Source organism: Equus asinus, chromosome 3 (genome assembly GCF_041296235.1).
Source record: "Equus asinus isolate D_3611 breed Donkey chromosome 3, EquAss-T2T_v2, whole genome shotgun sequence".
Classification (NCBI taxonomy): domain Eukaryota; kingdom Metazoa; phylum Chordata; class Mammalia; order Perissodactyla; family Equidae; genus Equus; species Equus asinus.
In genome coordinates, this window is record NC_091792.1 from 129,689,890 (window position 1) to 129,707,226 (window position 17,337).

Below are 17,337 nucleotides of genomic sequence, written 5' to 3' on the forward strand. Positions count from 1 at the left end.
TCATTTATCCTAGATTTTCACAGTGTGTATTTTGCTGATTGTATCCCCATGGTGCCATTTAACATTTTCTTCTATTCCCTGTAAATTACTATAAAGTAATAGTCAGATCTAAAGGATTGATCTGCTTCTGGTTTATTTGGGAGCAAAAAGACTTCATTGGTGGTGGTGGTGTATATTTTAATCACAAGGCACATAGGTTCAGATATATTTTTTTAATTCATCCCCAATTTTGACAATCCTTTCATCTTATAACTAAAAGCAACACAAGGCACAGCTACAGATTTTCCCCTGGAGACATCTGCATTCAACAATACTACCATCTGCTGGTGACTTCCAGTAACTACAGATGGCAGCATACACAACATGGGCCTTGGCTTCTAGAAAGAATTTGTGTCTTGGGTCTGACCAAGGATCACATTACACAAGTTATTTAACTCTTTTTTTTCTTGTAATTTTATTTATTGAGATAAAATTCACATAACATAAAATTCACGATTTTAAAATGTATAATTCAGTGGTTTTTAGTATTCTACACTGTTGTGCAACCATCATCACTATCTAATTCCAGGACATTCCATCATCTCAAAAAGAGATTCTGCACCTCTTAGCAGTCATTCTTCATTCCCTCCTTTTCCAGGCCCAGCAACCAGCAATGTGCTTTCTGTTTCTATGAATTTGCTAATTCTGGACATTTCATATAAACAGAAATCATACAACATGTCGCCTTTGTATCTGGCTTCTTTCACATAGCATAATGTTTACAAGGTTCATCCATTTGTGGCATCAGTACTTCATTCTATTTCATGGTTGAATAATATTTCATTGTATGGATATACCACATTTTGTTTGTTCATTCTTCAGTTGATTGGACATTTGGGTTTCCACTTTTTAGCTATTATGAACATTCATGTACAAGTTTTCATGTGAAGAAAGCATGTTTTCAATTCTCTTGTGTACATACCTAGGAGCAGAACTGCTGGGTCATATGGTAACTCTATGTTTAACTTTAAAGGAATGCCAACTTTTTCCACAGTGGTTGCACCATTTAACATTCCCACCAGCAATTCCAAGTCTCTACATCCTTACCAACATTTATTATTTTCCATTTTATTAAACTTTTTAAATCATCAGTTTCCTCATCTATAAAACCAGAGGAATACCTACCCTTTATTCAGTCATTTATTCAACTTTTTTGGGTGTTGAATGAAAGGCACTATATACAAAGATGATTTAATAATCATCACTGACTCAATTCTTGGCCAATTAATAATCAATTACACAATAAGCTTTTTATAAAGACTGTGATACATAGGAAGACTATGAGAGGCTATTAATGGGTAGCCCAACTTAGTGTGGAGGTCAAGAAATGACAGTGTAGCTAAACATACAGATAAGGAAGAGGAGCACAACACAAGATGAGAATGGAGAGGCAGGCCAAGGAACAGATTATGTAGAGATTTTGGAAGTTACGCTACATGCACCATGGCAACCTGTACTTTCTTACCACAACGGAAATTATTTATGTTAACTACTTGTTCACTCTCATCTACTCTACTAGACAGCACACTCCATTAGCAAACTCCATAAAGACAGAGATTATGTGTCTTTTTCACTGCTTTATCCTTGAATCTAGAATACAGAAGATAATCAAATTTTATTGCATAAATGATTAACTCATCCTCTATAGACAGAACGTTCTCTTATAATACTTCTATATGAGAGTTTTTCCTTTCTTCAGATTAAATAATGTATTTAAACTGCTCTTAAATTTTCTCTTTTCTAATCTCTATTCTTATTGTTTTCTAGATTTTCTCCTACATTTCCAAAATTCTATTTAAAAAACTACCGGGGGAGGGGAATCCCCTACTTTATTGAAGAATGCCTGCTAATAAACATAGAATGAATACAAATTATAAAACATCAATATGCAACCACCAATATAATAATTGATTCAGCTAAGGATCATCAATGGATGCTAAAATCATCAGGCAAAATATTGTAGAACAGTTATTCACACAGTCACAAAGTATCAATCACCAAAAATTACTAATTAATTACAAAAAGGTACATTTACATAGAGAAATCTGATAAAGTCCTACCTTAGCTAAGAAATCAAACTTAACATCACCAATATTGGGGCAATCTGACCATGTAAGTCTCTTGATATAGTCACCAAGGGCAACTTAACATTCCCTATGTTGTATTTTTACCAAGAAAATTTTAAACTGAATCTAATCATAAGGAAACAATCAGACAAATTAAAACTGCACAACACACTAGCAAACAACTGGCTTGGAGTCTTCAAAAATGTCGACACAGAAGACAAAAAACAGGGAGAAGAACTATTCTCTATTACAAGAGACTACAGACATGGGGCAATCAACTGAAAATGTGATGTCTGACTGATCCTGGACTGAGGGGGACAAAAAGGCACAGCTATACAAGACATTATCCATACAACTGGAGAAATTTGAATATGGCCTGCATTTTAGATAATATTATTGTAACAATGTTTAATACATGTCTTAAAAGTGATAATGTTATTGTGATCATGTAGGAGAATAAATTTGCTCCTAAGAGATACATATGCTGAGGTATTTAGAGGTAAAGCACCACAATGTCTAACTACTTATTTTCAAATGGTTCAGCAAATTTCAGAGAGATTAAGCAAATGTGGCCAAATGTTAACAACTATCTAGGTAAAGGATATACGGGTATTTATTCATACAATTCTTTCAGTTTCTCTGTAGGTTTTTGATTTTTCAATATAAAATGTCAGAAAAAAGTGATAAGAATACACATGTTGATATACAAAATAAAGCTCAATGTAATATTACAAGTAAATATCTGTCGACAGAGGAATGGATACATTACGATGCATTCACAGAATACTATACAGCAGTTACAATAAAAGACCAGATCCACCAAGATAAGTAGATCTTGAAAACTGTATTGGGTGAAAATAAAATAAGTGACTTGGCTGATGATATAGTGTGATACCATGTACATTCATTTTTTAAAATTCACAAAAGGAGTACTATAGACTTATAGTGGACGAACATACATATAGTAAAGGTATTTTAAAAATTGACCAGGAAGACTGTAGACCAAACTGAAGCATGTTGATTTCCACTAGAAAAGGAGGGAAGAAAGAGAAAAGGATTGGGAAGAACACAAAGAGAAGAGTAAAAAAAAAAAAGATATGAGGCATATATGGACAAATGCTATTATCACTTGTTACTTGGATTCATGAGTGATTAGTATATCCCTCTGTAACCTCTTCAACATGCTTTTCATGATACATGAATTTTCAACCTTTTATATCAATCATACTTAATCAAATAATTAATTACAAGTGATGATGTGTTGAATTGATAAACCTATATAAAGTATAGTATAAAGCTTTCTAAAATGTATATAAATCAATTAATCAGAACAGTATAGCTATCAATGAGAGCGTGGAGCTATGGAGCTGCAAGGTATAGCTCAGGCATATACTCTACATCTCCGCAATAAAATGGAAGAGAAAGCCAAGTTGAAAATTCAAAAATACTCTAGTAGTGGTGAAAGGAGATGACTTCTAGTATTAAGAGTCTAGGGTAACTAAAACAGAATGAATTTTTCTAAGTGTTACTATCTGATGATGAAAAGGAAACAAGATGGTAAACCAACAAGATACTTTAATGTATGTGAAGTACAAGATACTGAATGGAAGCATGAGAAAGATCCTCATCCAAAGCCCTGGGAAGAGGCAGAACTTAGACAAGAGGCAGGCAGTGGCCCTTCCTATTGATCTGCAAAGAAAATACAAGCAGAAAGGGAGACGGGAACATCACCATACTGTAAACACTCAGAAATCCTGCCTTTTGTGATAAGTCTGTAAAAATCCTATCACCTTATTTACTTCTGTATTTTATTAAACATCTATTGAACAATTGATATCTAATAAATATCTGTTAGGGTTTTTCTTAATGTTCTTTTTTTTATTATTATTTTTATTTTTCCTTCTTCTCCCCAAAGCCCCCAGTACATAGTTGTGTATTCTGGTTATGGGTCCTTCTAGTTGTGATACGTGGGACGCCGCCTCAGCATGGCCTGATGAGCAGTGCCATGTCCATGCCTAGGATCTGAACTGGCGAAACCCTGGGCTCCCGAAGTGGAGTGTGCGAACTTAACAACTCAGCCACAGGGCCGGCCCCATCTGTTAGCTTTGATAAATGTCTACTGAACAAAGACGTATAATTTCTGAAAGGTCCCATTTATAAGTAAGATGATTCTCAGATTACACCATGCCCTCCCTTTAGTAAATACAACAAAGGAATACAAATGACTGAAACAGGAAAATTTTTTTTAAATGCTAATGGTCATGCTAATGAGAATTCTTTCCCAAGGGATCCCTTGAAGAATGAGCCTAATACAAACATCTATAAATGTGGCACAGATATCCTCAGGCTGCACATTCAGAATTTCCTGAGTTTACAAGTTATATCAACATAAGCAAAGACATATTTTCTATTGAAAATTTGTCATTATCACAGTCCTACCTTCAGTTTTCTGCTGTAAAACTGTCATCAAATGTTCTATAGCTTCATCCACATGCAGCCCATGGAGATCTAAAACATTCTGTGGCAGCAAGGAGGCATTGACCTTCTCAAAGATCTCCACAGCAGCAAGGTGATTGGCTTCTTTCATCTTCTGTTCATGGAGACTACCCTTTAATTATGAACACATCACCAGTAAACACTTTTGATATTTGCTACTTGGTAGGCAATGAGGAAACAAACAGTGCCCCAAACAAAAGACAGAACAAAAGAGGGAACAGTAAGGGCCAGCCTGAAGGCACAGTGGTTAAATTTGCATGTTCTGCTTCAGCAGCCCAGGATTTGCCGGCCTGGATCCAGGGTGTGGACCTACGCACCATTTGGCACAGCCATGCCGTGGCAGGCATCCCACGTATAAAGTAGAGGAAGGTGGGCACAGATGTTAGTTCAGGGCCAGTCTTCCTCAGCAAAAAAGACGAGGATTGGCACCATATGTTAGCTCAGGGCTAATCTTCCTCAAAAAAGAAAATAAATAAATCTAAAACTTTAAATAATGGAATGGGCTAATATGCAAGAATAAGCTGAAATTAAGGTGAATTTTGGTGGATTAATAATACAGTTCTTAAACAAGTGAATCATCATTCCTATATATTTTCTGAAGCAAAAATCAAGAAGAGGGAAACTTAAACACCACCCATCTCAAGAAAAAAATCCACTGGTTTATCCTTTGATAATCCTGGGTCTCATCCCTTTCAACACCTTATAGTTACCCCTGAAGCCATCCCTCAAGGTGTGCTGTTAGGGCTCACAGCATTAGAACAGTTTGATACTTTTCTCTGCTCTCTCATGAAAAAGTAAGCCACATGGAACCACAAAAAGTAAATCAGGCAGGTTTCTTGTAATACCATGCCAAACGAGCCCAGGTAGAAATTTTACTTTCCTGAAAGATATTAATGTAATTTTCTGTTTCTCACTATAAAAGTGATACATTACTAAAAATTAAAACCTGATGGAAAGCACAAGTCCCCTGTAATCCCACCATAAGATGGCCAATATTAACATCACGCTGTTTTTCCTCCAGAAAACCTGTATCTGTTTAGAAATAGTACTGAATGATGGAATCTAACTTAAGAGAAAACATGGACTGTCAGAGTAAACTGCAGTTCATGTATGCCATAAAGGCAAAAGCAACCACGGAAATGGGGCATTTCAAAGGAGATGAAATTCTCAGAACCATACATTTCTTATCTATTAGGATACCTTATTTATGTCACTTATATAACTTACATTTCCCAGAATAACTTAATCTTGTCACAATATGAGTTTTATCTGCTTTAAGACTGTTCGGACAATGTGAGTGACAAAGAAATAATAATAATCGGTTTTCTACTTTACCTGCTGGGCATAAAAAGTGGCAACGTTTTTCTTCCCCATCCGATAGGCTTCTTTTGCCTTGCTGTAGCACTCCATCCTCTTCTGCTGGTGCAGGAAAGCCTCCGCCCTGTAGTCGTCATACTCTGGGTACTCAAAATCCTGGAAAGATGGTTCACTTGGTACATCTTCAGTCTCTTTCATTTTCTTTGTCTATAAGAAGTTACAAAATAAGTAAAATATGAAGAAAGTAGGAAATACAGGCTTTATCCTCAGAAAATGCATATGAAAATGGGGCAGTACTATTTTTCATCTTTCTTCTCAGAAAACAGATTCTCCTAGTGTCTACGTAGTAAGTCATGCACTCAGCAACTATCATTAACCTTTTCATGCCATACGGGTACCCCTTCTTTAACCACTCTTACCTTAGGAAATGTTGAAAGTTCTCTAAAGCTGCCAAAGTATAATTAGGTCACAAAATCAAGCCAAAACAGAGAATATAAGATTTTCAAAGAATAAAACATTTACCTAATGCAAAATTTTCCAAATTTTAGTTTGAAAATCCATTCAAAGGGTCCAGTCATTGAAAGCAGTAATGGCATATTTCAGTTTATATTTTTAAAAAACCAATCAATAAAATAATTGAATAATATTCTCTTTAAAACAGAAGGGCATGTGGAGTGATCATGCCTGTAGTTAATAAAAATCATAAGTATGTTTATGGACCAGTTTTCAATCAGTTGACTACAAACTATCCACTATGGTAGTGTTGACTATTACATAATTTCAATAAGATTTGTGAAAAGTCATCTATCAAGTAATTGTTACCCAAAATGGATACTTAAATCTCAAAGCAAAAATGACTCTAATTCAAAACATAAGGTAATGAAAATAATTATTATGTAAATTTGCCTCACTGCTCTCCACCAAATAGGAAAATTGCATTTTTCTGAACAAAATTCTTAGTACATCCAGATGTCTCTAGAATATAAAGTCTATATTAAAAAACAGCAAAATATAATGACTTCTATATCCAATATGGCTTTTCATTTATCCTATTCTCCAAAGTGTTATTTGCAGAAAACTGCTTGCAAACAGCAATCTGGTATGTTTCTTAGCATGTCTTTAGGGGGGAAAAATAGCTACTATGATTTAAGTTGATTTTCTTAAAAGTTTAAAAGAATTTCAGGCATTAGGAGCCCTACCAAGTAATTTAATGAACATTTTATAAACATTCAATCCCAAAACTCCCCAAAAATATAAACTTCAATTTTTTTAACAAATCATGCTTTTTTGATATAATTAATTGAAAGTACATTAAATAGTATAGGTTGCTTGTTAAATTTATAAAACCTGAAAATTGTCATTAAGTTGGAAATATTACCAAGGAGTATAACTATAATGTACTCTATAATACCTTTAATAAAATACTGATTTGAACTTTTATATAATATAATATATACTAAAAATTATATGTATATATTTGACAAATAAAAATGGCAAGCAATAGGATATATTGGAGTATATGAGGAAGCCATTTGGTATAAACCTAATTCGGCCTGACTTCTTTTTTTTCCTCCAAAAGGGCCTGACTGGCTATTGAGCACGTACTGCATATCTGCTTAGACATTTCCTATGGCCAGAACAAAGGCCCTTAAGATAAAGGTGCAACTTCCCCCCGACATTAGCATTTTTCCTTAGGCTAGGAACTGATTGCTGCACTCACCTCCCAGCTCACCTGTGACCACCCAGCTGGAGACAACAGACTGCCACCCTGCTGTGTTCACCGAGACAGACCTATCTGCTATTTCCATCAATCACTGTGCCGACAGAGTAGTCTCGCGACTATTGTAAAAGGGACATTCCAATCATATGTGAAACATCCTCTTTGAGGGTATATAATGACCCTGTATACCCCCCCACCTCTTGGGAGTGCTCTGTTCCTTTGTGGAAAGACTCTCCCGGGTTATAATCCTCAGATTTAAGCTCAGAATAAACTCAGCCAAATTTTCATTTATAGATTGGATATGGATTATTTTTGTCGACATATTATATATGTATTGCTGACTGATAAAAAAATTTTTTTTCAAATTTCCTGCCCATGAATGGAGTTCAGAAGACAAGAAACACTGGGAAAAACTGATTTAAAATATAGTATTAGTTGGTTGTGTAATTTCTCCACTCATTACATTGTACTTACTTAGCACCTAGAACTTTAGAGGCTTGAAAGAGTTGAAGAAAAGAATAAAATAAAGGCATCACCATACTCCTAACTCATTACCAGAGCCAATTATCTGTAAAACTGAGACTATACAGTCAATTTATCTTTGCAACAAATATCCAGCTTATTTTATGAAAGAACACAAGGCGCTCTCTCATATATGAATATTCATAGAACCTACAACCTTATGTCACTGTAGGCAGCACTTAATCACAAGCTTGTTTCATATTAATGTTTATATTATTCTACGAGTGTATGGTTTGCATCACTGACAAAATCAAAGACTTTCGGGGGAAGGGATAATAAAAAAGCTTTCTATGACCTCTGAAAAGTCCACAGTGCCTAACACCATAAAGATAAATTCATAAACATAAACATAAATTTCTTAACATTAGAGTCTCTGTTGGTGTTCCTACTAAAAAACACAGATGATAGATGTTTCTCTGGGAAGAGATCCTTCACTTCTTATTTTTAAAAAAGAAAAAAACAGTATATAATGAGAAATGCTTTTTCAAAGAGCTACTCTCTTTTAAAATAAAACTAAGATTTATTTTTATATCCATTTCACAGTAATGTGGTTTACTATAACTTCATTAACAGGAGCCAAGTGAAATATCTGCTTCCTAGGAATTCACCTAATTAGTACCACTTATTCTCTTGAAAGCATGATGTACTATATAATACCAAAACCATTTCCGATGTTAACAATCTTACAAATTTTATTAAAGCCTAAAGAAGAAAAGTATTAATAAAACAGTTTGAAATGTCAGTTTCTTGAAAACAGATAAACCAAAATGTTCCTGGTACCATGATACTCCCCTTTAGTATCTGTGGTCCCTTAGGGTCCTGGAATATCAGAGACAGACTATTCTGCTCACACATCTTAGAAGATGTTTATCAGTGTTGTGACACCTGCCTACATTTTGTGAGAAAGGCTAAGAAAAATTTCCAGAGTAACTTAAAGTTTACATTTTGGCCAATGTTTACATAACTCACAAAATCTCCTTTTCTGATGACAGCTTCCAATCATCTCCCACTTTGAGAAGCCCCTTTCCCCATGACCTCCTCTATCATCGTAATGACCCACCATGCCTTCCTCTATTATCAAGAGAGAGAAAGAATAATCTTCATTCCCAGTTTGACCTTAAAGGACTCATCATCATCTTGTACTCTCTCTATATCTTATAATACCATACCTATCTATCCATGTTGAACACAGGCATCAGTGGTATCACTTGGTTCCTGCCCCATGTATAGCACTAACAGATCACATAAACACCTAAGTCCTACATATCAATCAACTAATTGATGGTGAAATATTCAAAGAAAAAAGGGAGCAGATCAAGCTATTCCTGAGTGGTCTTATTAATAAGTAAGAATAGCAGGATGATAAAGTTCTGTTTAAAAATAATGTGTAAAGCTAATACAAGATTACTATACAAAATCAATTATATTTCTATGTATTTGCAATGTGCAATCTAAAAATAAAATTAAGAAAACAATTCCATTTACAATAGTATCAAAAAAAATTAGAAATAAATTTAACAAAAGACATGCAAAACTTATATTCAAAACTACAACACACTGTTGAAAGAAATTAAGAAGTCCTAAATAAATCAAAAGATACACCATCTTCACAATAGTGTTAAGACAGCAATACTCCTCTAATTGATCTACAGACTCAACACAATCCCCGTGACAACTCCAGATGGCTTGTTTGCAGAAATTAACAAGCTGATCCTAAAATTCACATGGAAATGCCAGGGGCCCCGGAATAGCCAAAACAATCTTGAAAAAAGAAGAACATAGTTGGAAACTCACACTTTTTGACTTCAAAACTTACTACAAAGCTACAGTAATCAACAGAGTTTAGTACTGGCATAATGACAGACATATAAAACAATGAAATAGAACTGAGAGTCTAGCAATAAACCCAAGTCAATTCAGTTTCAACAAGGTTGCTAAGAAAATTCAACAGGGAAAGAATTGTCCTTACGAGTGGTGCTGTAACAACTGATATTCACATGGAAAAGAACGAACTTGGACCCCTATTGCACACCATACACAAAAATTAACTCAAAATGGATTAAAGATCTAAACATAAGCACTACAACTATAAAACTCTTAAAGGAAAACAGGTGTAAATCTATGACCTTGGATTAGGCAATGGTTTCTTAGATATGACACCAAAAGCATAAGCAACAAAGAAAAAAGATAAATTGCACATCATCTAAGTTAAAAACTTTTGTGCTTCAAAGGACACCATCAAAAAAGTGAAAAGATAACCCTCAGAATGGGAGAAAATTCTGCAAATTATATATCTGATAAGGGACTTGTATCTAGAATATAGAAAGAACTTGTACAACTCAAGAGTAAAAAAGAAAAATTTAATGGGCAAAGGCTATAAATAACATTTCTTCAAAGAAGATATAAATGGCCAATAAGCACATGAAAAGATGCTCAACAACACCAGCCATCGGGGAAATGCAAATCAAAGCCATGAGACAGCACTTGTGTATTAATCATGTCTTTTATTTCCTGTATTCTGATGCTCTGACATCTGGGGCCTTGCTAACCCCTAGAGAGACAGCCCCCACCACCCCAGGGTTAGCTAATTCCTAGAGACAGCAAACAACTTGCCTGCTAGAGCACCTTAGATAAGCAAACCAACCAATCTAGAGCCTATACCCCCAACTACTTCCTTTATGGGGTTCTCACACTCTAGGCCACCATCCACATACCCTTAATCACCCAGGCCAGGTAGAAGAAAAGAAGAGTCCCTATGCCCCAGAGCTTGCTGAAATTATTCAAACCATCCAATTCTATGCCTGCTTACCCTGTCTCATCCATTTCTTCCCACAGAAACCACAATAAAGGCTCTTGCCCACATTTTCCCCTACTCTCTCTGCCTCCTGACTGATCCTGGGGCTTCCTCATGTGGCCCTGCGTAGTGGGCCATGCCTGTTTCTAGGGATCTGTGCATACAATGAACTTCTTCCTTTATGACATCTCCATGTCTGTGTGTCTTACCATGCCTGATTAAAACAAATCCCAGGTACCCTTAAAACAACTTCACACCCACTAGGATGGCTATAATAAAAAAGACAGATAATAACAAGTATTAGAGAGGATGTGAAGAAATTGTAACCCTCATACACTGCTGGTGAGAACATAAAGTGGTGCAGCCATTTTGGAAAAAAGTTTGGCAGTTTCTCAAATGGGTAAGCAATTCCGTCCACATATTTACACCATAAAACACACCATATTACCACCCTACTGCTATTCAATTAAACCTCATACTCTACTGTCTAGAGTCTACACAGAAAAATTCACAGAAATTCAAGTGTTTGCCATGCACAATGACATTGAAGAAAAAAACAATCATCTATAAATTCATTATTTTGAGTAAAGATATTCTAAACCAAATTGGTTAAATTTCCGATCTAGTCAAAATGGTAAGAAATAATCATTAAATTATCTCAATGAACCAACTATATTTTCATATATAATTATTTTCCATTATAATAAAAAATGAGTAACTCTATACCTTTTTCTCCTTAGACTTCTGTGCAGTATGAGAAGGGACATTCTCATTTTGGTGAACGAACTCTTGTGCTACAACTGTTTTTACAGGGTCTCCTTCAAGAACACAGTTTAGAAATTGCACTGTGTGTTCTAATGAATAGCTGTAGAGAGTTTAAGTACAAATATAATGTCAGTAAACGAAAGTAAAAGTTATGTGGAAACATTAACATAAGCAATCCTTCAAACATTTTAGAAGAATATGAAAAACTGGCTCACTTTTAAGTTTTAAACATTGAAATTAAATGCTAATTGCATATCTGAAAGACTCAAGAATGAACAGAGGGTAAGTCAAGTATAGATTCTCACCAAACTAATTTTTAGAAGGAATACCAAAAGGTAACATATTGATAATTAATTCATTTTCTGATCTTTTATTCCAGGTAGAATATCCACAACAAAGCTTTCTTTCATCTTATCAGCTATACCTCTTAAGTCCCTTGGTGGATTCACACATGGTTTCAGTTTCCTTCAAACATCAAACACAGACAATAGATCTTTAAACTGACATTTATTGTGCCAAATTTTACTTTTTACTTATACCACGGGGTTCTAGTCAAAGAAATTCTAAGTGCGGATACAGAAAGGACAAAGTAGAACAGTATCTACCTCTCACCCCTACGTTATTCAGGCACATTTTCATGGTGATACTACATTATCTGCAATAGGAAATTCTAAAAATTGACAAATATCTGATACACTCATGTTCTAATATCTAAAAAAACTCACTCCAAAGCAAATTATAAATGATTTTATACTGCTCATTATTTCAGACCATTTAAGCCTCCCGATCTCTCTCAATGGTCAGAAAACGAAGAGGTGACCACAAAGGAATATTTTTGAAATGTAATAATTAGTTATCCAAAGTAGTGTGATATTTTGCTGTTCTTCAGTTTGTTAAAGAGAATCCTTAAAGAGGAACCATTTGGGACTACCATTTCCACTTTAGCCCTCTCACCCCACTCCTCATATATGCTCAACACATAGGGGTTCCTAGGGGCTGGAAGCTACCAGCAATTATCTACATCCTGTCTAGCCCTTAAAATCACCAAGCTTGCTCACTCATGGGGCTAGAAGCCAGTCTCCACCACTGGTGTTGTTCCAGGGAAATTATACCTCAGGCATATACTGCAGTAACTGAATCCAACTACCCTTCTTACCAGGATGAACTTGAAGCTACTGCTAACTGAGAAAATTATCCAGTGGTTGGCAGACAAATGGAGGGAATCAACCACCTACCCTGAGGGTCCTGACCGATCACTCTAGCCATCCCCAGGAAGAACTCACTCAGCCCCCTTACGTTACCTAGAGAACCACAATTCTGGGTTATTTCACATCAGGCCCTCTTGCCCTAGGTCCCCATAGAAGAGAGCTGCCATATGCCAGTACCAGCCCCTAACCCCCAGCCCCTGGGGAGATTTTAACACATATTTCGAAGAAAACAGCAAGTTAGTAGCAAAAAGAAATAGGGAAATTATGGATTGCAATTATACCATTAAAAACCTGATTTAAACGATCCAGCCATCCCACTACTGGGTATTTATCCAAAGAGCCTGAAGTCAGCAATCCCAAAAGTCCTGTGCACCCCAATGTTTATTGCAGCACTGTTTACAATAGCCAAGACGTGGAAGCAACCTAAGTGCCCATCAACAGATGAATGGATAAAGAAGATGTGGTACATATATACAATGGAATACTACTCAGCTGCAAAACAGAACAAAATCATTCCATTTGCAATAACATGGATGGACCCTGAGAGAATTATGTTAAGTGAAATAAGCCAGCGAGAGAAAGATAATCTGTGTATGACTCCCCTCATATGACGAATTTAAAACTATGGACCAAGAACAGTTTAGTGGATACCAGGGGAAAGGTGGGGTGGGGGGTGGGCACAAAGGGTGAAGTGGTGCACCTACAACATGACTGACAAACATTAATGTACAATTGAAATTTCACAAGATTGTAAGCTATCAATAACTCAATAAAAAAAAAACCTGATTTAAGTGACATATTTATTTATTACTGCTGAGTATGCAGAGTTCTATGTTTTTCAAAAGCACTTTCACGAAATATTTATAAAAACTGATCATGTATTAAACCACAAAGAAAAACTCAAATTCCAAAAAGAACTCTTACAGGTCACATTCTTATACCCCAATACAACAAAACAAAATAAGCAAAAGTCCTCCTCCCTCCCCGCCCCGCCTCCACCATCAAAGCCATCAAACCACTTAGAAAATTTAAAACTCTTGGGTAAATGAAAAATCAAACTGAATTAGAGATTATTTAGAAAATAATGAAAACGAATGTACTATATGTCAAAATCAAAACATTATACAGAGAAAAATTCATACTCTTAAAAGTATTTGTTACTAAAGACCGAAAGGAAACAAACTAAGCAAAGAGTTGAAAACATATCAACAAATTTCAAGCAAAAAGAACCATCAAAAATAGAAAAGAATCATCAAAAATAAAAACAAAATTAAGTGATTAGGGAACATTAAAACAACAGACTTTGATCAATAAACCAAAAGCTTGTTCTTTAAAAGGGCCAATCTAATAAAGAGCAAAAACAGAGAGAAAACAGAAAAGAAATTAGGAAAAAGAAAAGGGATGTGATCAAATACAAAATAATGTTTTTAATTATAAAAGAATATTATATACAATTTGACAATAATAAACTTGAAAACCAAGGTAAAACTGATGATTTTCTGGAAGACTACCAGAAAAGCCTCGTGAAAAAAGCAAACGTGAATAAAGTAATAAGCTTAAAAGGTTCTAAAGATCCCCTCCTTGAAGAGGCACAAGCCCAGAACCTTCAAGATACTAAGTCATTAAGCTTTCCAGAGCATAGAGAAGAACGGCAGTCTTGCCAGTTTATTTTATGAAGCCTAATACTAAATAAAACCCTCAAACCAAAATCTGACAAAGATAGAACAGGAACAGAAAAATCACAGACCAATCTCATTTAATTACTGTTACAAAAATCCCAAAATCAATTCCTACACTGCATTGAAGGAAAAAAACAAACACAAAAACCTAAAGGCAGGATCCAATGTCAAGACGGCAGCATAGTTGGACTCTGAACTCACCTCTTCCCACGGACAGGACAAATTTACAACTATTCTTGGAAAAATTACCCCTGAGAGAGAACGGAAAACTAGACAAAAAGAACCTCCCAAACAAGGACAGTGCTGACCGAGGTGGAGGAGACAGAAATTCCTTTCTGGAGAGGGAAAGCCATGTTCTGGCTGCGGCACTTCATGGCTGGCCAGGAGCAACCTTGAGGTACGAATACTTCCCTGGAGGAGTTAGGGATCTGAGCGGCAGAGTGTTACCACAATAAGCAGCTTCTGGACTCAGCACAACCGAGACAAATGTCATAATATCTAGCTTTGCCGGCTATTAACAACAATGGGGATTAGCCCCAGAAAAGCTATCAGGCATAAACGGAAAAAAACCTGCTCTTAAAGGGGCCACGCACAAATTCACCCATTTCAGAAAGCAACCTAAAATTACCAGAAAGGTGTACAGTCCTTTTGAGAAAAGAGACTCACATGATAGGTTCTAGGTACACCTTAGCAAGAGGTGAAACCGCCCCAGGCTGGGACCCCCTCCCCAGGGACTCAGATATTGGTGGCAGCCATTATTGTGACCTAGTACAGGCATGCTGACACAGATGTTTGCAGATGCCACTGGAGCTCTTAGCCCAGGAGTCTGACCCACCACCAGAGCACAGATTTAATCCAGCTCAGCCAGGGCAGGCAGCCTGCCTTAGGTACAGGCCCCACCAAAAAGCAAGTCCTGGGGCAACTCATGGGCCCACAGAGGTGGGGTGTCTGGAACCTCTGCAGCCAGGTGAGTGAGTCCACCTCTGTGGGGCAGGGCATGCATAAAGGAGTGGGCTTGCATTAGTGGTGTGTGTAGGGCCTCTGCAGTGGGGTGACTGAGTGTGCTTCAGTGTGTCAGTGTGTGTGCACGGAGCAGGACTGTATTGATGCAGTGTGTGGCCCTGCAGGCAGTGGGGCTAGTCAGCTACAGAAGACTTGTATTTCTCAAACAGCCACATGGTGCTCCCACGCCTAGGGCTGGCCCTACTCAGCTGCACTCCTTAGAGAGCTGACAAAAGCCTTGCAAGGCAGAGGCCCACAGTAATTGTAAGCCCCTGAGCCTAACAACCAGCCACGCTGGGGGCCTACTCACTTAAGAGAAAAACTGCAACAGAAATGTGCTATTCGACCTTGGGGCCAACTGTGCTGGAGCTCCCCATGTACAGTAAGTGACTGAAGGGACTGCAGCAGCCACACACAGCTAAGCATTACAACCAGCTTGCCATAGGGACAGCCTCGCCTCCCCAGGCACCTGCAGCAAGAACAACACTGCCACAACAGAAAGACACAAGTAGGCCACACAGCGGTCACTCCTAGAACATTTGGTGATGAGAGGGAAGCACACTGCTGGGCCTCCTAAGGCATCTCTTACATAAGGCCACTCCTCCAAGAGTGGGAAATATAGCTAATCTACCTAATACACAGATATAAGCACAGAGAAGAGACAAAAAGAGGAGACATAGGAATACATTCCAAATAAGAGAACAGGACAAATCCTCAGAAAAAAGAACTAAACAAAACAGAGATAAACAATCTACCTGACAAAGAGTAGAAACTAATAGTCATAAGAATGCTCACTGCTCTTGGGAGAAAAATGGATGAACTCAGTGAGAATGTCAACCAAGAACTGGGAAATATAAAAAAGAACCAATCAGAAATGAAGAATATTATACTGGAAATGAGAAATTCACTAGAAGGACTCAACAGCAGAGTAGGTGATACAGAAGAATGGATCAGCGAGCTAGACAAAAGACTGGAGGAAATCACCCAAGTTGAACATAAAAAGAATTTAAAAGAACAAGGACAGGGGCCAGCTCCATGGCCAAGTGGTTAAGTTTGCGCGCTCTGCTGCGGTGGCCCAGGGTTCAGATCCTGGGCGCGGACATGGCACCGCTTGTCAGGCCACGTTGAGGTGGCGTCCCACATCCCACAACTAGAAGGACCTGCAACTAAGATATACAACTGTGTACAGGGGGGGTTTGGGGAGATAAAGCAGAAAAAAAAAAAAAAAAAAGAATGAGGACAGTCTAAGAGACATCTGGGGCAACATCAAACACACTAACATCCATATTATAGGTGTCCCAGAAGGAGATGAGAGAGACAAAGGGACAGAGAATCATTTGAAGAAATAGCTGAAAACTTTCCTAATCTAAGGAAGGAAACAGACATCCAGGAACAGGATACACAGAGAGCACCAAGCAAGATAAACCCAAAGAGGCCCACACCAAGACACATAATTAAAAAGCAAGAATTAAAGATAAAGAGAGAAACTTAAAAGCTGCAAGAGAAAGGCAACAAGTTATATAAAAAGGAAACCCCATAAGGCTATCAGATGACTTCACAGCAGAAACCTTACAGGCTAGAAGGGAGTGGCATGATATATTTAAAGTGTTGAAGAGAAAATATCTACAGCCAAGAATACTCTACCCAGGGACTGGGTACAGTGATCAAGTTCACACGTTCCGATTCTCAGCAGCCGGGGGTTCACCAGTTCGGATCCTGGGTGCAGACA

General features: G+C 37.1%; 1 protein-coding gene across 8 annotated transcripts in view; it reads right to left on the reverse strand.

Moving 5' to 3' along the window:
* Positions 1 to 17,337, reverse strand: part of N4BP2 (NEDD4 binding protein 2) — a 110,453-nt gene that overhangs the window by 6,650 nt on the left and 86,466 nt on the right. For 6 of the 8 annotated variants that reach the window (XM_014857204.3, XM_014857205.3, XM_070506002.1 and 3 more), the window contains 3 exons: positions 11,681 to 11,819; positions 5,937 to 6,125; positions 4,545 to 4,713 (listed from right to left, as the gene is read on the reverse strand). In XM_014857204.3, coding sequence (XP_014712690.2) covers positions 4,545 to 4,713; positions 5,937 to 6,125; positions 11,681 to 11,819 — 497 coding nt within the window. Of the gene's footprint in view, positions 1 to 463; positions 3,795 to 4,544; positions 4,714 to 5,936; positions 6,126 to 11,680; positions 11,820 to 17,337 lie in introns of those variants that run through there. The other 2 variants (XM_070506001.1, XR_011502260.1) reach the window with 2 other exon arrangements.